This window comes from Barbatula barbatula (assembly GCF_947034865.1).
Source record: "Barbatula barbatula genome assembly, chromosome: 21".
In the NCBI taxonomy this organism is placed as follows: Eukaryota; Metazoa; Chordata; class Actinopteri; order Cypriniformes; family Nemacheilidae; genus Barbatula; species Barbatula barbatula.
Genome location: NC_136784.1, coordinates 11466280 through 11490807, shown reverse-complemented (window position 1 = coordinate 11490807; position 24528 = coordinate 11466280). Strand labels below are relative to the sequence as shown.

Sequence of the window (24528 nt, the reverse complement as noted above, 5' to 3'; positions counted from 1 at the left end):
GTCATGATCTTGTGTCATTTCAAGTGTCCGGACGTTTAATCGAACCACCAACCTCGATTGGATTGAGGATGAAGAGTTTTCATTCTGAAGGAATTATCCAGAAACTCGAGAGAAAACCACAAACATCTTGTGGGTGTTCGGAGACCTTCTGGACCTTTGAAATGTGTCAGCTCACCGCCTCACGATGCAGTACTTCTAGCGATACACAAGTTTATACACAGTTTGGCCATCAAATGTCAGTAAATCAAAAACGCTATGAATCACATGCTTGGTACAAAGAAAGCATCAGTTCGTTTCGCCCATCTGATTCCTCTAGAATACATGCAGGCCTTCTCGCCGTGACCTTTCCTTTCATGTGGGCACTGTTCAGGTCAAACGCTGTTAAATAGAAGAAAAAAAGATCAGACGGGAACGGCACTTTCATCCACAAAGGTTCAGAATGCAGGACGCTTTTGAATCGAGTGAGCTGCCCATTGATGGGTCCTGGCTGTCTCGCTTTCTTTCTCCACCCTCTAATCACCTCTTCTCTCGCTTTTCTTTTCCAGATCATCAAGGACCAGAAGCTCTTTATCATCGTGGGTGGGATGTTGCTGATTGATTTGTGCATTCTCATATGCTGGCAGATTGTGGATCCCCTGAAGAGAACTGTTGAAGAGTACAGCTTGGAGGCGAGTTTTCTTGCTTATTGTTAATGTTATGTGTAACGATGGAGCAGATTTCCATATTCTGGCCCTAATGCTTAATCAGTCTGAAGTCAATCATATTCATGCGGTGTTTGGGGTCGGTCGGGAATATGTACCAGCCAATGTTTAGTTGCCATCTGTGCTTTTTGGGTTCAGGAAGTGAGATGCCCTACCCCGCCCCTATATTCGTGGTGGTGGGGAAGTAGGCCAGCTGAATTGTGGGGCATTGGCACAATTGGTAGGAAAAAAGGAAGAGCCCTTCCCTTGCTGACATGCAGAGGGAGGAGTGTGTGGCTTCAACATAGGCTGGATGTTGTGCAGCTCGCATTTATCCTGTGCCAGGCATAGTCGCAAGCGATCAGGCGTATTTAGCGGCATTTTTAGATGTAATTATGTACAGTTATGGAGGATGGTTCTGTGTAAACTTAGCGTAACATTGTTTTGTGCTTCCTAGGACTTGTGTTTTTAATGCTGCAAACATAAAGATGGCTCAGTATTTACTTTAGTTTGATGTGACCAATGTCTGTGTGTCAACCTCGCACATTTCCACTGATTTAAGCATCAAACAGGTCACTACTGTTCATAGCTTCTCAAAAATAATCATTTATATTTATTCATTTAGATGGCGGTTTTATCAAAGGCGACTTACCGCTAAGGAAACAACAAGCGGTCATGGCTTATCCCCCTTTTTTTTAAAGAGAGCTTAAAGCTAATTTCATCCATATTTGAGATATTGTACATACACAACAAATTTTTAAACACAGGAGGTGATTTATGGTAATGAGCTATGATGCGGTTCTACTGCTTAAGAGGATTTCAGAGGACACAGCCCTGTAAACTTTGGTTCTGACTTCTTTAGTTCCCAAGCAAAACGGAGGAGAGGTTGATTATTGCTATGGCGGGCTTCGCAAGCATATATGACGCGTCACTGTTTGCGTACTGGGACATAAATTAAAAAAATGATACGTGGACAAAGGTGACTGAGATTGTTTGTGTTCCTGGTGAGTTACTGATGATGTGCATTAACGTTCTGTAAATAAGCGGGAGTTTAATGCTAACAATAAAGTTCTTTCCACCGATCAATTTCTTGTGGTCAGTCTGCACGAGATCAACAAGCTTGTTTGCTTAGCGTCCCCTTTAAATACAGAATATGAAGATAAGAATAAGGAGCAGTGTTAATTCAGCATAGAACCCCCAATTCTGCAGTGAAAATGGCGGACCTCCAGTTAAGCACTGGCTCCATCACCATTACCTTGTCAATGGAAACAGCGTAGAGAGAGAAAGAGAAGGAAAAGTCTGAGGCAGCAGTAAGTGCTGATGTGACTGAGTGGACGTTGCCCTCACGATGGAATCATGGCCGCCACCTCCCGGTAGAACTCCAGGAAGGCAGATTAGCACCGATTGATTGGTGCTGGGAAAAGCCTCATTAACTTTGCCATCACTCTCGGGTACTTTGAAGAGCCTCTCTGACCACCTCCTACCCCGTCCTGTACTGTATGTAGTTTACTGCAGACCTTATGCCTCACATACAGATACAGTAGAGTGACAATAGATGGGGAATGTTTGTATTTGGTTGTCACCAAGAGCCTGGAAGGTATTTTAATGATAGCTGAGATTTATCTGTTATGGCATCCTAGATTCTGCATTACTATTGTTGATTGGATGATGACTTGTGACTTTTCTAAATGTTTTCTTTTGTAGAGCTGCAATGAAATTTGTATTACACCATGAATCACTGTTCGTTGTTTATAATCGCTGTTTATAAGCTCTGAAGTACAGTAGCTCTATAAGCTCTTATAAACTCAAACTTGATATTAGTAGCTATTGTATTATTGCTTCTATATGACAAATCACGTATAATATATATTTATATTTATATGTTTATGACGATCAAACAGCACTGCGTGAGCGTTTATTTAATATTACTGTAAGTGATGGCTGTGAGCCTGGAGACAATTACACTGGACAGTCTGTCAGGAACTTGAAACAAAAGAACATAAACAGATTTTTAGTGCAGTGGGCAGCATTTTCACATGCTGAAAACTTCTGAGGATAGAGTTTCACGCTGAGAGGAAAGTAAACTGCTCCATTTGTGCCTCCTCTGATCCAGATTAAAACATGCAGACATTTGTTCAAAGTAACAGGCCTTAAAACTGGGCCACATTTGCTGCATAGAACACTCCCATTATAACAGAACAGAACAGAGACTCCTGCTGAAGATTGTTTACATTTTAAACCTCTTCTTAATTTAAGGTATACTACATGACATGTCAAAAATTGACACTTAAAGTGGGACACACGTCTAAATACTGCATAGATATGTAAACAAAGTTTATTTCCAGATTTTACCCGAATCGCAGATTTCGATTGCAGGCCCAGACAATTTTGTAATCTTGACTTTGGAAAACAAAACATTCATGGACATTTGTCAACAAGCATCCGACCAAATACAACATTGCATCAGATCAGACAAGCTTTGACTTCAAAACAAAATGTTTCTTCCTGTGGATATTGGTATGCGATCTGGAATAGAGGAAGAGAGAGGGTGTAATGTAAATCCAGAGTGATTCTCTGGTCTGAAGGACAAACCGTGGCGGGGCTGATTAGCATTCAGCAGGTTTCTTCTGCAACACTCACTGTTCTCGCATCGATACAGCAAGCGAGGTCTGCCCGCTCACGGTATTGCAGTGTGGCATTACCATGGCAACAGGCAAGGATTCTGACACCCATAAACCAGTGCTGTCACTGCTGATCCCGAAGACAAAAATACAGGGAAAGGTTTTGGACAGACACCATAATGACATGGCCCTGCGTATGCACACACACCTATCATGCAAAAAAGCGGAATGGCGTTCTGAAATGCTTGTGCATCCTGCACAATATGGCTTTACATTTTTTATATTATTGGTTATTATTAATTTTTACCGGTTGTCCAGAAATGTAGTTGACAGGTTGCGTTTACCTTAATTGACTATTTTTGGTTAGTTCAAAAATGTTTTTACGGAGAGAGTGAGTTGAGGGAATGAGTCTTATTTTCCAATAGTTATGAAGAAGTCACAGTCACATTCATGACGGGTGCACATGCACATCAGTTTTTCTTCCCACTTTTTGTCTAATTTTGATGAATCTAGACTATTTTGAATAAAGAAGCGCATGTCTGTAGACGGTTATTTGCATACAACGGCTTGTTGGAAAACAGTCGGCCCATTTTCATCGTTCACCAAAAAAGTAGTTGTGATTTATTGTTTTCTCAACAGAGACATTTACAGACTGTTACTGCAGCCTATATGAATCGCATGAATTCACACATATCATAGTTTTATATTTGATCTTTTTTCGTAAATGTGAATCAACAGATTTAAATGACATATTATATTGCTGCAGACAAAAAATTGAGACCATTACAAAAGTTTATTACATTCCTGGATCTATTGTGGCCATTCCAGTCCAGCATAAACATTTAAGCTCAAGTCATCCAACAGCAACATGAAAGACAGCATGACAAGGCATAACATAAAGTTATTACATAAAAAAAGATTACTTTTGAACTTTTTCTAAATACAAATAGTATTGCTTTAAGTTTGTGTAAACTTGTTTTCTTTGCAGTATTTGAGATCTGAAAAATACAGAGCATCTTTTCTGTTGTTTTGTCCTGTTTCTCCCGTCTTCATTTTCTGCAAGTAAAAGCAAATAGAAATAATGGAATAATGACATTTAGGAGAATGAAACAAAATGTATAATTTATACCTAAACACTATAAATTGTAAATTCAGAAAAACTGAACATAATTATGAAAGGGGTATGTATGCACGTTGTTTACGTTGTGTCTTATTTATATAACGTAAACATTAATTTTTATTGCTGTATTAACTTAAAACTCTGCTGTTAATAAGTGTGAAGTACAACCGGAAACATTATTAGGCATGCCTGATTGAATTATATGAATACACATAATATTAGCCAAAATTACTTCTGGAAGCTGATAAAGAAAGACAAAGTTATCTAAATTGTAATAATAGTAATAAAACATTTTGGCTTGACAAAGTTTATTGTTATATCAAATCAGACCATCAGTTTACTCGTACATGAATGTAAAGCACTCTCAACAAAGTCCACTTCATTTTCACCGTGATGTAACTATATTTGGCGGTTACGGGTATCTACACAAACTCATATCACAGATCTGAACTGGAATGCAGTCTGTGAGCAGCAGAGTTTTCCTCTCGCTCTCTGTCAGACTGAAGACAGCCATGAGTCACCTGGTCTTTTCATGTGCAAATGTTCAGTTTCAGAGGGACCTTTAATACAGGAAGGAATTGTTCTGCTTGAGCACTTTGATTAATGACGGCTTTAGACGCAGGTCTAGATTGTACCAGTGTCCACTATAACTGTACAGCTCGAATATTTGTAACTCTTTTGTTTAAATTGTGTGGCACATTTATAGTTTGTCTAATGCAAAATCCCATTTTTATTTCCTTTAACGAAAATATATTTCTGCTTATATTATACTGCTGTCATCTGTGGAACAGACAAAATCAAGAGTGACATGACAAGAGCAAAGGAAAATGAAATTGAATCGTAAACTCATGGGATTGTACATACATACGGTATAAAGGCAGATTCTTCTCTCTTCATTTATCTTTCCTGCTCTTTTGTAGCCGCTAGCCCGTCTAATACCATTATCTGATAATCTGTATGTGTTTATGCTTGTGTGTGTAGCAGTGCGGATGACCCATTATATCATTTACTCAACCTTGGATGAAATCCTTTTTTATTCTTTGTTAAAAATGCTACAGCTTGTGTCGTGAGGATAAACAGTCAGCTGTCCATTTGTGACGGTAATCCTTTTCCCCTTTTGTTTTGGACGTTATAACGCGTTGGTGTGTGGTTAAAGGCTCGGAGGGCTTTCTATATTAAATGGCTGTGGTAAACCTATCAAAACAAACCGGGTGGTTTAGGGCTGAAAAGTCGCCCGTCTCACTCCTTCGATTGATCACGTGAGGAGAAGGAGGACGAATATTGAAGAGCCCATGCACCATATGCAGTTGAAAGAAAGTTATTGTGTGCTGTACCTCTAAGTCAATTTTGGCAGGAATTGTGGGAGTTGTTTTGGCGCCGTCCATAGTGCCAAACCATGTGATGACACGTTCATGGTCAAAACGTGTGTGCATGTACAGTACATGTACATGAAAAGATTATTGATAGTGTGTGTATATGTAATGCAATTTTCTAAACCTCATACCCTTCAAGTTCTTGTCAGATGTTTAATGTGACGTCCTACTGGATTTCAATACACTCATATCGGTGCATATTGATATTCAATATTTAAGTAATGATATGATAATAATTTAATCTTAAAATGCTACATTTATAATAGAATTGTTGACCAACTTTATTACTGCTTAGAAGTAGTTGCTTTTGTAGCCATTAGCCCTATTCAGACGGTTATTGTTTCTCATGGGGACGTAAGATATTTTCTCCATTTACGGGGGGTGAATAGTGATATAATTGCCGTCCGAATCCAGAATGTCTGCGTTTTTCTCCCACCACCTGTGGAAAAATCCCCGGCCAAATTACCTACTGTTTTTTGACAAACACCAAGGTCGTGCGGTAATTTAATCGCAGTCCGAATCCACATCTCGGAGTTAATAACCGGTGTTAAATCCCAAATATGATTTGTAAGTCCGTTCTGACCACTTAAAAGCACCGCAGACTAGAGTGTTGCTCTTTTGGAGGTTTAGGGATTATAGTGTCTGATGCATTGAAAATGCTGTAAATGGCAGCATAAAAAGCACAACATGACTCACATCACACGTCGTCTTAAGCACGTCATCATTTATGTTTGTCCGAATGCATGAGTTTTTGCTCCAAAGAGCCATGCAGATTTATTTTTGCAGACGTTCTTATGAAAAACAATTCCCATCCGAATAGGGCTGTAGACATACTTTAACTAACGTTCTTATATTCTCTGTTTGCCCTTAAAGAGAAAAATGACTTCGGAAGCAGTTTACTCTAATGCCCACTATAGTTTCCATAGCGGCAACACTTGCATTATGACGTATGTCTGTTATTGTCTGCAGGATGTGCTCTGTTAAACCTCCCCTTAACTCTCTGATGATATGCAACCGCTGGTTTGTCAGGGGAAGCAGTTTACCAATTAGAAGTCTCTAAATTAAAGACAGTGTCAAGTGTTCCTGCTTAGTGAGGAACATCGTCCATCAGACTGAGACTGAGTCTTATACAGATGAATAAGACAGTTCAAGTGGTTTGGAGTGCATTAAAGTGCATTAAAGTGCAGACGTTTGTATAGGTGAATTCAGGCAATAAGACACTTTTTGGTAATCAACTGCATTATACTGCCTCATTTTTACAGTGACTAAGATATCCTTAACAAATAAGTGGGCATTATTTTACCAAGTGTATTAAAGTTCACCCAAAAATGAAAATTCTGTCATCATTTACTCACGGCACCCCTTAACGTGCATTGGTTTTGTGTCCGTACAATAGAATTGAGAGCGAATAAGACAAAATCCAGTCATTTAGACACTTATTCGTCATATTTTTTCTATTCTCTCTCTCTCTCTCTCTCTCTCTCTCTCTCTCTCTCCTGGTGCTGAACAGACACTCTCAATCACAGCCCCAGACAGATCCATTACACTCAGCGCTACAGCTACTCACAAAAAAGAAAATCCATTAGTGTGTGTGTGTGTGTGCGCGTTTGTGTTTGAGCGAGAGAGAGAGCGGACATGAGGGCAAGTAATAGAAAGACTGAGAGAGGAACTCACAGCTGCAATGTCTTTGTGTCCTTTGCTACACCATAAATATACTAAACTGTTTCTTATCATGCACATACATGATGTTTTGTGTTTGTGTGCGACCTCATGTGAGTCTTCGTGGATGGTGTATGACTATCATCAAACTTACTCTCCCAAACCTTAATGACTTTCTTATGCAGAACACAAAAAAGATATTTGGAAGAATGTTGGCAACCAAACAACATGGGGCACCATTGACTTCCTCAAAATATCTTCTTTTGTGTTCCACAGACGTGCGTCATACACTGGTTTTGAACTTCACGAGGGTGAATAAATGATGACAGACTTTTTATTTTTGGGTGGACTGTCCGTTTAAGATGCATCCTTAGAAGGCAGCAGCCTGCAGTATGTAGGAAGCTCTCCAGGTTGCATTGATTGTGAATGTGTGCTTGTTTTGCAAACACAGATGTGCTGTTCAGCGTTACTGTTAAGCGGGTGCGTGTTTGTAATAGAAAACAAAGGACATGATTACACACAGGTCTCTGATAACATGCGTTTGTGTGGGACGGACGGCGGCTCGGTCACACACTCGAAGGTGATTACTGATCAAGCACACACACCGCACGCCCGCTGCCCGCTGCTGTATTAGCATGTGGCAGAGCAAGGGCAGGGGTGTGGGCTGCATTCCGCTCCCTCGCTCACAGATCTTTTGTGCTGCATCAGCAGCGCGCTGGCAGCTAGGATTCGGATGGCGAGCGGGCGGCAGCGATTGCTGCTCGAGTCCTTGAGGGGAAAGGGACGATTGGAGCCGATGTGGTTCCACAGTCACGTCATGCCGTTGTGTGTGACACAAGCCAGCCTCCACCGTCCCCCGAGGTATCCGGGATTTCTCAGCCCAGAGACTCGGCTAATTAAACCCTCGACGGTGGCAGGGGAGCTGGCTGGGTGCCAACTCACCTGGGCATAATGACGCACACAGCTGGTGACACGAACTGGCGAGGTGATCATGTGATCGTTCCAGTCTGAATCACGGAGACAACCATGGGACTTCTTAGGTGCTCATGGTCACAGACTCTTGGGGCTATTGTGTATTCATCCGTTTATCATGCGACTGTAAATAAAAGTACAAGTCTGTGCGAGCTCAGGGTGATGAATGGGCTGTGATGGAGAGTCGGGGTGATTTGCGATCCTGTCCGCTCCATCTCCAAATTCCTGATTATATTTACTTTAGCTTTGGAAACCGTCCCTATTTCTAGAAAAGGGTAAGAACGTTCTTGGAGTAGACCTTGGAGTTTGTGAATGTAATCTGGATTTCCTAATTGTCAGCCTTGAAATGATACGTGATATTCTTTCAAATGTCATTAATAGTGATGTTTGCTAAAGCACACTGTACGAACCCCAAGCCTTAGAATGTAAAAGATTGCACAAACATTGCAGAACGCAGCTGGTTGTATCTCTGCTTTTATCTCCATTAGGTCTGCCGCAAAGGCCGTGGTTCTCTCGGCTTCCCGAAAACAGAGAGGTTTAAGAGCGAGAGGGAAAGTGAAAGAGCCCTTTAGGATCAATACACACACAAGCACTGGAGGAAAGACATGGTGTGAGTGGAGATGTGTAAACCATATGGCACTATTAAACCCTACAGTAGTCACTCAGTGCAGCAGGACGTGGGAGTCCGTACACGAGTCTGCGCTCTCCCCTGTTTGCTCTGCTTTACTCATGCACGGCCAGTCGGCCGCTTTCCTAATAACTGCTTTGCATCTCTCACTTTAGATAGGGACTACAATCTGCCTACGATTGCTGTTACAATACTTGACTCACAATTCAGATTTTCTTTAAGTACTCTACTTTTAACATGTCTATATACTGAACAAATATACTACAAAAAACATGGCTTTTTTGTTTGTTTAATTAAAGGTGCTTTGTTTATTTTTTCATTCAAAGTACAAAAAATTTTGAATCAGTTTTTTTAGACGAGTTGTGGTTGTCAAATGTTTTGCATGTTCATTGGGCCCATACAGTATGTGGGAAGGAGGTGGCTTAATATGTGACCTTTAGTATGAATATTTTATCCTATAGGACGTCTCTAAACTAGTGCGCTCATAAATATGACAACATTTGGATTTAGAAGATGGAAGAGAAGCCTAAAAAAGTAATAGTTCTAGCAATACGTATCAACTGATTTTATGACACCATTTAGCACTTCAGCTTCACATCAAATTCCAGACTTAACTCCAAACTAAACCCTGTTGGCTATTTTACAAAAGGGGAGGGGCTACTGTTCACTTTAATTTCCTGGAAATTGCATGAATGCATCAAACAATCTATTTTAATGGGCTTCATTTGGTATTTAAAATGTTAAGCTGGAATACACTACAAGACTTTTGCTCAGACTTTCTGTAGATTTTATCGCGTAGTGTGTGATGCCCTGTTTCGCTCTGAAAACGTTCAAAAAGTGTGTGATGTCTAGTTTGTAAAAAATCTGTTGAGATTTTAAAAGTTGTTTATTGTATTCCAGCCTAAGTGGCTGAATCAGTTCAGCTTGAACCTGAATAACGGATTGTTGTGGACTATCGCTTTAGGTCAAGTGCAATTTTTAAGATTATAAAACGTACTCGGTTACTTGCGTAACCTCGGTTCCCTGAGATACGGGAACGAGTACTGCGTAGCAGGACGCTATGGGGAAAACTCCTTTTTCTCCGATGACTGAAGCAATTCAAAAGCGCAGTGAAACTGCACGGTGATTGGTTGGAAAAAAGCAGAGCTTTAAACCAATCGTAGCGGAGCTGCCGGACCAATGGCGATGGCACCCGCCAAAATGGGCGGGGCTTATGGCTATATAAGCAGACACATCGCCGTAGGGTCTTCAGGTTACTTCGACTGAAGCGACGACACAGCAGCTCGTAGCACGGCAAGGAACGCAGTACTCGTTCCCGTATCTCAGGGAACCGAGGTTACGTAAGTAACCGAGTACGTTCCCTATCGATACTTCACTCGTACTGCGTAGCAGGACGCTATGGGGAACCAGTATAATCACGCCGTGCTACGAGATAGCATATATGCTCCCCGGTTCAGTTTGCCTGGAAGATGAGTTGCCCTCAGTGAGCACAGATTGGACTGGGCCCATTCCAAGAGGTGAGATACTAGGGAAAAAAGGCGTCTTGAGGAGAGGCCTCCCTGATGATTTATGTAAGATACCACCATCATGCTGTCTGATCGGACTAAGACGTGACGATCTTTTAGCACCGGTAGGAAGTAGCGGAGAGCCAACCATACTGCCTGCATTTACAGGTAGTTGATATGGAGGCTTCTTTCCTGGTTCGACCAGAGGCCGAAGGCCGGTTCGCCATCGCACAGAGCCCCCCAACCCGTGTTGGAGGCGTCTGTCGTGACCATTTTCCGGCTGGATGTGGAGCCCATGGGCATACCCTGCTCTAGCCAAAGGGGATCTTTCCACGAGGCTAGGGCGGTTACGCAGGCTTGATTCACCAGAACACGCAGTCGTCCAAGACGCCAAGCGTGTGGAGGAACTCTGGGCTTCAGCCAGTACTGGAGGGGGCGCATCCGGAGGATGCCCAGGCTCAGTACCTGAGATGCAGAGGCATTTTCTGAAAAACCCTGAGGGGGCGTGAAACCCCGGGTGTGAATGAGGCCGCAAGCCGTCGAATGACCAGAGCTCGTTCTGGCGATATTCTGGCGGTCATGCGTTTTGAGTCGAAGACTGTTCCCAGGAACAAAATACGTTGGCTGGGTGACAGTGCGCTCTTTACAAGATTGATCCTGAGTCCCAGGCACTCCAGGTGGCTGAGGAGGAGGGATCTGTGGGACCTTAGCTCGTCCTCCGACTGGGCTAGAACAAGCCAGTCGTGGAGGTAATTCAGAATGCGGATTCCCTTCTTTCTGAGAGGGGAAAGAGCCGCATCCATGCACTTCGTGAAAGTGCGGGGAGCTAGAGAGAGTCCGAATGGAAGGACCGTGTATTGATAAGCAATTCCCTCGTAGGCGAATCTCAAGAATCGCCTGTGACGAGGGGCTATCTGAATGTGGAAGTAAGCATCTTCCAGGTCCAGAGAGAAGAACCAGTCCTCTGGGCGAATTTGCGAGAGGATCTGCTTCATCGTGAGCATTCTGAAGCGCCGTTTCATAAGGGCGCGATTCAGATGTCTGAGATCGAGGATGGGGCGGAAGCCGCCGTCCTTCTTTGGTACGAGAAAGTACCGGCTGTAGAAGCCTGACTCGATTTGATCTGGGGGAACCATTTCTATGGCTCTTTTTCCCAGTAAATTCCTTAACTCCGTGCGCAGAACGTGAGAATTTGAGTCCTGCACTCGGGTGGGGACGACCCCGCGGAAGCGCGGGGGTCGACGAGTAAACTGGAGTGAATATCCACGGGATATTATTTCCAGAACCCAATCTGATACCCCGGGGATGGCCCTCCAGGCCTTGGCCCGGGCGGCAAGGGTTTGGGTGCAAAGAGGAGGTACGCCGCCTTTTGGGGGCTTGACTCCCAAGGATAATTGAAGGAGGGCCGGCTGGAGCGGGCCCTGTAGCCTTCCTCTTCCTTGCATCGGGCTCAGGACGGGGCCTGAGGCGCGGGGTCCAGCGTGATCTTAGGCCGGGGACCTTGTCGCTGAGGATGCGGGAAGCGCCGTCCGGATCGGGAGCGTTGACGGCTGTCAGCTCCCGGAGCCTTCTGAGCAGCAGGGGTTCTTACCGGCTGTTGCGTCGAGGCTGGCTTCGGATGGGTCGGCGCCGGCCGAGATCCGGGTCTCTTGGGCAGAAAGTGCCTCATGGCCTGCGAAGACTTCTGCGCTGCCGTGAAGCGTTCTGCGAAACCCTCCACCGCCGGTCCGAAGATGCCGGTCGTGGAAATAGGAGCATCCAGGAAGGGGACCTTATCCGCATCCTTGATCTCCGTCAGCATCAGCCATAGATGACGCTCAAGCACCACTAAACTGGCCATGGATCTGCCTATCGCCTGGGCCGTGGCCTTGGTGGCGCGTAGAGCAAGATCCGTCACGCTCCGTAGCTCTCTGAAGAGCGCAGGGTCAGGGTCGGACTCATCCATGCCTTGGAGGAGCTTCGCCTGGTAGACCTGGAGCACCGCCATGGAGTGAAGCGCTGAAGCCGCCTGGCCTGAGGACGAGTATGCGCGTCCAGCGAGGGCCGAGGTGGTTCTGCACGGCTTTGAAGGATGAGACGCTTTAGCCCTCCATCCGATGGCGGCGGGCGGACACAGATGTGCGACCATAGACTCATCGAGGGGTGGTAGCTTCTCGTACCCTTTTTCCTCTGCGCCGACCACGGAGGTGAGCGCAGAGGAGGAAGAAGGTCGAAGACGGGCCGAATAGGGGGCGCGCCACGACTTCGTGAGTTCGCCGTGAACTTCCGGGAAGAACGGTGCGTTTCTTTGACGAGGAGCCTGACGGCGCCCCGGCAAGAACCACTCGTCCAGGCGGCTGCGAGTGGGTTCCTCTGGGGGAGACCACTCTAAACCCAGCTCGTTAACCGCCTTCGTGAGGACCCGGAAGAGCTCGGAGTCCGCACTGGGGGCGTGTCCGCTGGGTTCTGGAGACGGCGAGGGGGCGGGGTCATCCAACGAGCCCGCTTACTCCTCCCCGTCTGAAGCCGCTAACGACATGGCGTCGTCATCCTCCGGTTCGTTTCCACCGAACGAGATCATGTCACAGGCGGCCGCCAGTGGACGCTGATCTGTTCGGGTGAAACAGACCGGGGAAACATCTCTCTGCGGGGAAGGCGAGGCACGGCGAGCCGGCGTGAGCTCGCGCTTCCCCGAGCGCTTTGCTCCTCTACCCCGCTGCTTCGCTCGCACAGTGTCCTGTGCGCGCAGAGGCGGGGGGAATCGAGGGGCGGAGTCGCTCTCTGAAAAGAAAGTTATCCGCGAGCGCAGAGAGGAGAGACTCATACTCTCGCAGTGAGAGCATTCCGTCTCTTTGAGCGCGTCCTCTGCGTGGGAGAGACCCAAACATGAGACGCACTCCTCGTGCCCGTCAGCGGCGTGTAGGAAAACCCCACACGAGCAACAGGTACGGCGCGGCATTGTAGCGCAGTGAAAACTGCACGTGAATGCCGCAGGAAATTTGCTCTAACACTCTCTGAAAAGAAAGTGTGTGTGAAAATATGCTCTTTCAGCGTCGCCGGATAGCGGCAGGGAAAAGACCGTGCTGAATAGCGAGAACCGTTCGCTCGCAAAGCCGCCCACAGAATCCGCCGGAGCGAAGCCGCTGACGAATCCGCTGAAGCGAAGGCGCTGAGCAGGAGGTCGAATCCGCTGCAGGTGCTCTCTCGACGGCGAAGCAGTCAGTCTCGGGAAGCGAAGACGAGTCGTCGCTGAAGGAGAAGAGATCTGAAGACCCTACGGCGATGTGTCTGCTTATATAGCCATAAGCCCCGCCCATTTTGGCGGGTGCCATCGCCATTGGTCCGGCAGCTCCGCTACGATTGGTTTAAAGCTCTGCTTTTTTCCAACCAATCACCGTGCAGTTTCACTGCGCTTTTGAATTGCTTCAGTCATCGGAGAAAAAGGAGTTTTCCCCATAGCGTCCTGCTACGCAGTACGAGTGAAGTATCGATAGGGAACTATTGTCAGTCATTTGTTTTGTAAGAATGCTATTGTTCTTCCAAAACCAGTTAAAAAAACCAGTTCTCATTTTTATTTGGATATGACTAAAGTGTGACTTCCACTGACTGATTTAAAGCAGAGGTAACACACGCAGTTTCTGCCTATCTCATATTAATCTTGAGTACCTACAGAGTAGTACTGCATACTTTATACTCGAAGAGTATTTAGTTTGATCAATTTGATAAAAGACACATACAGCCGAACAATTATTTCCGAAAACAGTCGACCCTTCTAAAGGTGTGCAGGGGACTAAAGCACAAGCACACAATACATCATCGCATTATCCCTGCATATGTGTTGATTCACTATACATTTGTGTTGTTTACATACTGCACGTATCAGTTTCAAATGATCTGCAAATCCAGCATTATTTCCAGCAGTTTATGTAACATTCATCACCCAAATGCCGTGAACAAACAAACACAGCTGAACCTCCATAACGAACGAAGCACATTGACGCTTGCTTTCTTGTCCGGGAGAATAGTCCAATGAGGGACTAAGAACCCTTGTTACGAAACGGAAGTTCATGTTTGAAAAAAACTTTCCATAAGCTGGGAGTGAATCTTCAAAAATAAAGGTGCTTCAAAGGGTTCTTCGATGCCATTGAGGAACCTTTTTTGTCTAAATGGTTTCATAAAGAACCTTTAACATCCGAAGAATCTTTCTGTTACACAAGCTGACCATGGTAATGAACATAAGAAGACAGTTTAACAGTGTAAGGAAGTCCGAATGCATGAAATAGCTTGTTACCCCACGTTTTGTGAGTCTTTTTTTCAAACAAACCAAAATGAACACACTTCCTGATTTTGAACCCTGAGCGCAGAGCATCCGTCCTTCCGGACGTGTTTAGCTTGAGATTTCACGCTTTCGTGATCCACACCGCAGGTGTCTGTCGAACATATTTAACCCCGCCTTTGTCCTCAGTTACAGCTCTCCGCTGCGTGAGGAGGCGGTAATAACTCTATTGTGATTGCCCTGCCGAATCCCTTGTTAGGAAAGCTGTGAAATCAAGTGTGCTTTCTGCTTGCAAGATGCGCACACACACACACATACAAACACATGCACTCGCACGCAAGGGGTGGTGCACAGCAGGTGATCTTAGAGTGAGCTGCGGAGCTGTGCGTGGTGGGACTAAAACAGATAAACGAGATGTTAAAGGAAGGAGAGACATGAGGAATGAGAGAAGGATGGAGATGTAGAGGAGGGTGACTTCTCGAGCTGCGGGCACAGCCCCCCTCCTGACCGCCATCTGCACATTCATTAACCTGCATGCCACAACACACTGCCTAGATGGGCCGGGCCATGTATGTGTCTGTTTGTTTGGCTTATCTTTCAAATCTGTAATTAAGATTGCATCTCTGTAAATATGTAATACCAATAAGAAAAGATTGTGTCTCATTGGCTTTGTTCAGGCAGGCAGTAAGAATCCTTATCTTTTAGCATTTTTTTTTTCTTTAATCTGTTTTTGTCAGATCGCCAAAACCCATATGAAATTGGATTTTTAAAAACCTGATCGAAACCACATTTAAATGTCGTTAGAAATTTTGTTAAATCCTTAAAATATTTGTTTTTGTCTTTTGGGGTCTGTCACATCCTGCACAATGTGCAATAGTATGTTTCCTCTTATAAAACGGTCAGTTCTGGTCCTTGATTCTGATTGGTTGAGCCTGGAATCTATTAACAGGATTTAGTAAAATATAAACAGATGGTTGAAAATATTGATCACAAATACATTTTCTTTTTGTTTATGTCACATCCATAACCCAAAACGTCACATCCATTACACTGGAATTTCCCAAATGTCTCTCCTTAGAAGACATTTTGCAAGACGTAAGCAACACTCTTGCACTTATTTTTTAAGTTTTTTAACACTACGCACACAAACCATTTAGAACTGATTCAAATTGTTAAATGAACATCTATAAGAGGAAATGATATGAACGTGGTTTTGGTTTACATCTTGAAAAATGGTCTATTCGCTGGCATTGGTCTGGCATTGAATGACAAGCCCTCACATTAGATTCTTGCTCCAGATCAGTAGTTTGAGAGGAGTATGTGTTAAGTGAGGAGGCAGGGCAACAGGGACATCAGAGAGGTCTGTGCTTCTGATGCCCTTACCATGCACAGTTCTACGGGGCTTAGACATGGCCACATGAAAGGGCTTCAAAGGGCCTATGAAGCAAACACCTATTAATGACATATTGTAACCCGGGCAACAGGCCTTTCAAGAGATTGTTGTCAAAATTACAATTGTTTGAAAAAGCATGTAAAAAATACTTGTGTCTACGTTACGATGCAACATGACAGTTGTAAAAGTGCAGAAATGGCCCCCTGTAAATGCGTTGCAGCGCTGACATTTCATTTGCTTTTGCCCTCTGCTGGTGTGGATGTGCAGCAGCATTATATGCGGCACTATATCATCCCCTCTAAGGAAAAACATAATAGGAATATAAAAAGGGAGGAAAGTGCCACAGATCAGAGCAGGGAAAGGTCAAGTTTTATTCTAATCGATGGGGAATTTTGTTCATTTTTGTCCAATAACAGCCGAGATCAGAACTAGGCAGAAGAAATATGCGTTCAGACAGCTACGCACACTGTAACGTTCACATCAGAGCTTGACAAGTATTGATTCTGACTGTAATTTGTTCCGCACTGCCATCTTGATATGGCCCGTCCTTATCTACAGAATGCTTCAATGTCCAATTTGAATGTGGTTGCCTTAGCAATTGAAATCATTTATTACATCAACCATTGTACTACAGGTTCAGTGATGAAGAGCCTCTATTGGCTTCTCTCCTCCTGAAGACTACTATTCTATCTTTATCAATCGCATTTCTTAGCAATCACGCAGACTGTCTGCCCACCCCTGCCCTCCCTCTCCCATCAGATGTGAGATCTAGACACATTTGGCCCGTAGTTCGACCATCTGTAATGAATTTATACTCCACGCTTTCTTTTGGGATCGGAATGGGATTGTACAGCTATCATAGCGTCTGGATGTTCCCTATACGCCGATCCTGCTTTGTAAGTGAGGGCTGCTCTTGTTAAAGGGATAGTTCACATTCTCAGATTCTGTCATCAATTATTCAGCTTCAGATTGTTTCAGGCCTGTATAAATGTATCTGTTCTGATGAACACAAAGAAAGATATTTTGAAGAATGTTATACATTTTCAGTTCTGGGACATCATCCACCACTATAGTAGAAAATATTGTCTATTTTTGTGGATCCGTTGAACACATAAAAGGATATTTCAAAGAAGTTAGGAAAGCAAACAGTTCTGGAGCACCTTGACTACCATTTCATTGTTCCTACTATGGTAGTCAATGATGTCCCAGAAGTGAAAGTTGGTAACATTAGTCTAAATATCTTTCTCTGTGATCATTGGAACAGAGTTATTTACACAGGTATGAAATTACACGAGGGTAAGTGTCACGATCGTGGTAGTGGAAGAACCCAAGCGCAGGCAGTAGGGATGAAGGGGTTAACAAACAGACTTTAATAATAAAACAGGAACAAAACAAACACCCTCGATGGGAAAACACTATTAAACAAGAAACCAACTGAAAACTAAACACTCAACAAGACTAGCAAACACTCAATAGGATTATCAGGAAACATTAACACTCCAACAGGGCAGGATACATGAATACGTATAACCAACGAGCACAAGACAATAGACAAGAGGGTATTATATAGGGAGACTAACAAAGGGGATAACGATGGGCAGGTGTGGGTAATGAGACACAGGAGGAGAGCTATACTAGGAACGAGAGGGGCAGGGCCAAATGACGAGACAGGAGAGAACGCATATTATGTCCTGATTGACCATAATATGTTCCTCTCCACATAAAACACGTGGGTCTGTCATGATTCTGCCCCTAGACCAGAAAATCAAGACAAGAGCAGGCAGAATCATGACAGTAAGTAAATAATGACATCATTATAATTTTGGGTGAACTATTCCTTTAAGATTTCATGATGAATTAGTTGTTCTGCTGAACACAAAAGTGGGAATTTTAAAGAACGTTGGTAACAAAACATCACTGGTCCCCATTGCATGGACACAAAACCACATTTCTCAAAATATCTTCTTTTTTGTTCCACTATAGAAACATACTTGTCATATACAAGTTTTGAAAAACATGAGGGGGAATAAATGGTGACAATTTTTATCTTTGGGTGAACTATCCCTTTGCCAAGCAAACTGTTTAAATATGAATATAGAAGAGGCATAACCTCAATCTATTTCTGTACAGTTCTACAGCTTCCAAACAGGCCCGTTGCACACAGTCACCAGAAGAAGCTCCTCACAATTACAGACACACTCACACAGTAGCACGCTCTCTCTCCAACCCTAATATGATGCAGCGTGCTGAAGCTCACACCCCCAAAATGGGTCCGTGTGAAAGAGAGGCTGATTTGAAGCGTGGGTCGATAGCGCTGGCACTCCACAGACCTTGTGAGCCAGATAACTCAGCCACAAACAGCTCTTCATTACTCTCATAAGACTTGAGCTTTTCAAAGAATGAAATGTGTCATTTGGCCGACATGAGAGGCAGGTGCTGCGGCCCTATCGGAGGGATTGGATCGATGTGGCGGGCTGCAGGTGGTCCGTCGTGACTGTATGAGCAGATTTTTTTCTTCTTTAGATTCGTGTTTGAGACCAAATGTAGACAATTAGTGCATATTGTATTATTTATAGTATGTTCCAAAACAGAATGAAATGTTTATGATTAAATAATGGTAGTGGTAATAGTAATAGGAATAATAGCAATAATAATAATTATTATTATTATTGATGTTGTTATAAATAAATAAATAATATCCTTATTTCTTGGTCACAAGAAATGCTAGAATATAATTTTCACTTTCACACTGTGTCCATTCCAGATGCGACAAGCAACGAAAAAGAGTTTTGGGACTCATTTTAAAACTAGATTCCTATTACATTCACCGTGTAGACAAAGCAGTATTTCTATATGACATTATTGTTGCAGTTTCAGATTTTTTTTGGAGGAACACAAGTGCTTTCAAAAGTTAAAGGCTCTCTAGCGCCCCCCATGACTGATGATCGCCTATGGCGTGAGCCTGTGGCACCAGCCTTCCGACTGACACTGTTTCCAGTCAGGGCAGATGAGACCCGATAACAAACCAGCTTTGACCATCTGACAGCAGGACAGACCGCCTGGCAGCCGAAAGGAGCCTAGCCCCCCTCCTTTCTCATCCGCACCCCCTGACATGCTGCCAACAGCCTGGAGCACATCCTCCAGAGAGTCAGGCTGGCATCAGTGCCCCATCACCACAGTAACACACAGACACATACAAACCTAGAAATATATGTGCTTACATCTAATCCCTCCCTCTTACACCTGCCAAAAAAACTCAAACATGCAAAGCACACAACGACTTGTCCAGGTCACATTTCACTGGTTAAAAAAAATTGAAAAAAAAGCCTTTTCTTAAGACCATAGGCTACGTTTAATGCATTGCGACAGTATTTTCATGCCAACTAAAGTATTAGTTTACCCTAATTTCTCAAAATTATTTTTATTTTATTTATTAATGAACAGATATTATTATAGGCAGTTGAGCAAATACTATTATGCCAATGTATAAATAATTTACTGTTAAAAATAGTAACTATTTAATGCATTTATGGCATTACAGTATTAAGAAATTGCAAATGGAAGGGGAAAATAGGCTTTTTGCCCAAAATGTACTTTCCTATTTTAGCTTTTGGTTCGGTAAATATGACCAAGACCAGGTTCTCCACAGGTGTCTTGAGATAGATGGCAGATGCACACATATACACACACACACACATACTGTACATAAGGTAAAGATGATAGTCACATGGCAGCAGCGTGAATACCGTAAATGCAAATGAAATATGAGTGAGAAGAAAGGGTGAAAAATAAGAAGACATCTTGTCATATGCATAATGGCATGTGCGAAGCGTGACTGCGGGATTATTGCATCGGTTCGCTGTGCGATGTGATTTATCATAAGTAGTGAAGTTACGAGAGAGCCGTTATCACTGTTGAGCAGAACATTTCAGCAGACTTGTATCCATGGAAACTATTAAATACCATACTATTAATCATCAAGTCGACTAAGATCTATCCTCTTCTGGATGTCTCTTGTTCTCTTGTTAACATTTACATGCATTTAAAGCATCTTGCATTTGAGGGATAATTTAGGTCAGTCCAGACCTTACACTCTATAAAATAATTCTGTGGGCCTAGTAAATATCACAGAAATAAACAGCTATATTAACTTAACAAAATCTTATTCAAATCATTTAACAGGTTTTTTAAGTTGGACATACAGCGTCAAAAGTTAATTTCTGTAAAATGTACATATATTATTTAAGCTTATTTAATGAAAAGTAAATAGGTTCTATTTTTAATATACACTTAATATTTTTGGCAAATTCTAATAGAGATATTTGAGTTAATCAGATTGATGTAATTTTTTACATACATTTACTCAATTTAAACTGTATATTTCCTTGATTTCACAGCTTTAAAATGTCCAAATTCTTTTTGGAGTGTAAATTTTTTCACGAAAATCACAGTTTTTAGAGTTACTTCCCAGGAATTAAACCCATGTCCCTTTTCCAATTGAGCTAAAGGAACAGGTAAGCATGCGTAGCAACTTGATTTTGCTCTTCTCTCTAATTATATAAAGTGGGCCGATGGGAGATTCTGCACTGATAAATTATAAAGGGCCGCTCCTGTTTTTATGTTTGAGTCTCTTTAAACTCTGTGCAAAATATTTGGATTAAGTGGAAACCTAGACGGTAATCCAATTTCCAAGTGGGTCAAGCTAGGGAATAGAAACCAAGCGTAGTCTTTTTCTTACAAAGTGCAGTAAGCAGAAATGTGCAGAGTAAATGCGGTAATGCCCTTATAGTCCAAAAGCCAATTAATGCCATTTATATGGAATCCAGTATGGGGGGGGGGGGGGGTGGTCAACTGGACTATGGGATGTGCCACTGCAATGTGGACGCCCATTGACATCTTATTTACACAGTAGGATTCAGCTCTGTGTGTGTTATGTATTAGGTACAAGAAGTTCCTTCAGAATAATAGTAATACTGTGTTACAATCCATTAAAACTGGATAGGCATTTTTCAAAGAATGGATGATGTTATGGTCATTTAACTGCGTTAAGGTAGCAATGGGAAGATTTGAGAGGCATCTAGTGGTGAGGTAACCAATGGCTCACTCCACCCCTCCTTTCAAAGCACTACAGCGGCTGACGTAGGACTAAGATGTCATCACGTTTTCACCTCTTGGTCGAAGAAGGTAACAGCACTCTTATGTCAGAAGAAACGTCTTTGAGTCAAATCGCATAAGATACAACTTTAAAATGCATGCAAATAACATGAAATGTGTGTGTTGTCAGAGATATATACACTGTTAAATAGTGGATGTGAATGTCTGTAGCGATGCGTGGTAGCGCCCTCACAATCATAGAATCAAAACTTCATCATGATCAATGATCTCTCTGTAAAAACTAAATCCAAAGTTGCAGGTTGCAAACGGGGGATATTTGTAAAATAATGCTCGCACTGTCTTAGAAAGTTTATGATTCAGTTACTGCGCATGAAACTTTATGTCTTTATACATGTTAAGTTTGCAGCGTTATATCGGAAAATGTTTCGTCATTAATACAGGTGCATCTTCGATAAATATCATTATTCTTTTATCGCCCAGCCCTCCCTGTGACCTTATCACATCAGCTTTGCCCTCGAATGCTGCAGAGCTTCTGCTATTAAGAAGGACAGCTGTGCACTTTCTACAGTATATCTATGCATAAAACTGCACAGTACACATCACAACACAGGCCTCTCATAGAAACTGGTCCTCCAAGGACTCAATTACTGCTCTCTCAGCTAACAACGACAGCAAAATATGTGTGCGTGTGTTGGAGACAGCCAAAAAGAGTGAGTTTTGTCTACTTTTTGGAAGCACACAGTGTTTTGACTCAGTATAGTGTGGCTATCTTTCAGAAAATGGAATTCTATTAAACTCAGCTCCAGCGGGAGCAGCAGAACAGTTCCTGACAGTAGTCTGTGCTCATAATAATTGACAAATTTGTTATTACAACCGGGAACATTCAGTATGTTGAACGAAATTAACATCATGAAAAGAAATTACATTCACTCAGAGCTTTATAATCATGTTTAATTAATGTTAACACAAGGGGTAATATCCTGGACAGGATATGCTCCTCAATGGAGTCAACGCAGGCGAGGTAAGCCCGGAACAAGAGACGATGCCAGGAATGATAAGATGAACTAGCCACAAGTGGGACTTTACGGAGAGGATTAGATCAGACGCTGTTTGAAGTGTGCTGGCAGTGTGTTTAATGTGAAGTGCACCGGGTCGTTTCAGTCATCAGATGAAGTGGATTCCTGCCGTCCATGTTGAACTTATCCTTCCACTGAAAAGATGCTCATGATCTGTGGCTGTAATTTTCTTTGTTGAAATCAAAACAAACCCACAAACTCATAAGTTTATTTCTTCTGTCTGCTGCTTATTTCTTTTGTCGGAGACTTCTGTCATTTACATAATTATTCTGAAAATGGTTGTGAACATTTCCATCGCATCTTGCATTTTGTCTTTTGTTTTCTGACATTTTGTGTCGAAAATGAAAGTGATGGAAACAGTTTAGATGATATATTTTCTCTTGCAACGTAAAGCTTATTTTGCAGTAAGCATTTATTGATTTCATTTAGTTTAGTTTTATTTCATGATAAATACACTCAATTCATATTTAGTTATTTTTTCAACATTATTAAATTAAAATCTAAGTTTTAGATAAAAATGGCACTTTTTTCTTGCTATATAAATTTTATTTCAAACTTTATTTTTTATTATTTTATTTATTTATTAGTTTAATTTTAGTAGATGATAAATATGATTAAATCATATTAACATTATTACTTTGTACTTAATGTACTTATTTAAATGTATTGATATTAATTATTTTCACATAGTAAATAAAACAATTGTAAAAACTTTTCATTAAAACTAAAGGTGATGGAAATTATTTTATTTTTATTTATTATTTACTCTTTTTTTTTTTTGCTAAAGCTTATTTCACATTTAGCGATTTTATTTTAATTGTATTATTATATTTTATTTATTCATTAATACACTTGAATCATATTTGCACAAATAAATTGATAATAATCATTTTCACATAGCAAATATAAAAAAATATATATTTTCAAATATTTTTCAAAAAGCCTTTTAGATGTCCACTTGAGTGGACAGTATGTTTTTTGTTCTCATCTGAAGTGATACTGTGAATGTCCACTGTAGTGACCTCTCGACGTGAAAGGGTTAATATTTCTGGGACAACAAAACGTATAAATTAGTGATAATTGTAGCAAAACATACTGTACCCTTCATTACATATAAAGAAAAAGAAATATGTTTATATCAGTTATATCAGCAATGATGTGTGTGGCTTCAGTGATCATGAGGGTAGCGGCGTACACTATGATGAAGAGAAGACAATGCGGCCCTCATGGAAGAAAGAAACAACTCGCCTAATGAGTTATCGGGACTGATGGCTTCTCCTGGAGAGACCTCTCTGTGTCCTTGACTCAACAAGGATGTATGGACGACCCAAGTCACAAATCTTTAGCAGCCTGCAGTAAAAAAACAAGCTGTAAGCATTATGGCTTTCCATTTTTGCGTGTTCATGACTATAATTCAGAGAGCACATCTGTGTGAATATTTCAGTATAGTCCCAGCAGCGGCTGAATTCAGATGTTTGCTCGTGCGTGTGCACTGATAACATTTGACAGTGAGTACTGGAACCCCATTTCCAAAGGTTGTTATTCACAAATGAGCTACATAAGAGAGCGTGTTTGTGTAGGGTGTGTGGGTAACAGTCCTGTGCATTCATGTGATGGCGACATCGGAGGCTCGTGGAGCGAGCAGATGGGACTTGTGATTAAAACACAGAAATTCCCCAGCATTAGATTAAAGAATGATGTCAATAAAACCATTTGGGCTGCAATAACAATGGCAGTGTGAAACGCGACGCTGCACGTTGTCATTTGCATTTTTAAATGCGCATGATGTTCGGGGTTAGATACCCAGTCTAATGATGCATTTAGGCCATAATGAATCAGTCATGCCAGCTTCCAGGCTCTGCCACAGGGACTGCAGTGGGGACACTTTGAAGTCACTGTGTTTGAAGGGGAGTTTAGAGCGGTGGACCCCTAAAATAAGCGCACAACGTGTCTTCAGAGCCCCAAGAGGTACCTCTGAAACCAGAGCAGGTAGATGCAAGCCAGTAGGGGCCGCACAGTCCTCTCTGCTCTTGCCCATACCGAACCCCCAGGCGAGTAGGAAAGGGTGCTTAAGATTGTTTTTTGATGTGTTGTGGCTTTGCTGTGGTCAGGGTTGACCTTGAGGTTAGAT

At 42.4% G+C, this 24528-nt stretch overlaps 1 protein-coding gene across 1 annotated transcript in view; it reads left to right on the top strand.

Annotated features, from left to right (window-relative positions):
* Window positions 1-24528, top strand: part of gabbr2 (gamma-aminobutyric acid (GABA) B receptor, 2) — a gene marked incomplete at its 5' end in the record, with an annotated part of 151194 nt that overhangs the window by 114287 nt on the left and 12379 nt on the right. The window contains one exon of the mRNA XM_079485535.1: window positions 546-668. Within this exon, the coding sequence (XP_079341661.1) occupies window positions 546-668 (123 nt within the window). The remainder of the gene's footprint in view (window positions 1-545; window positions 669-24528) is intronic.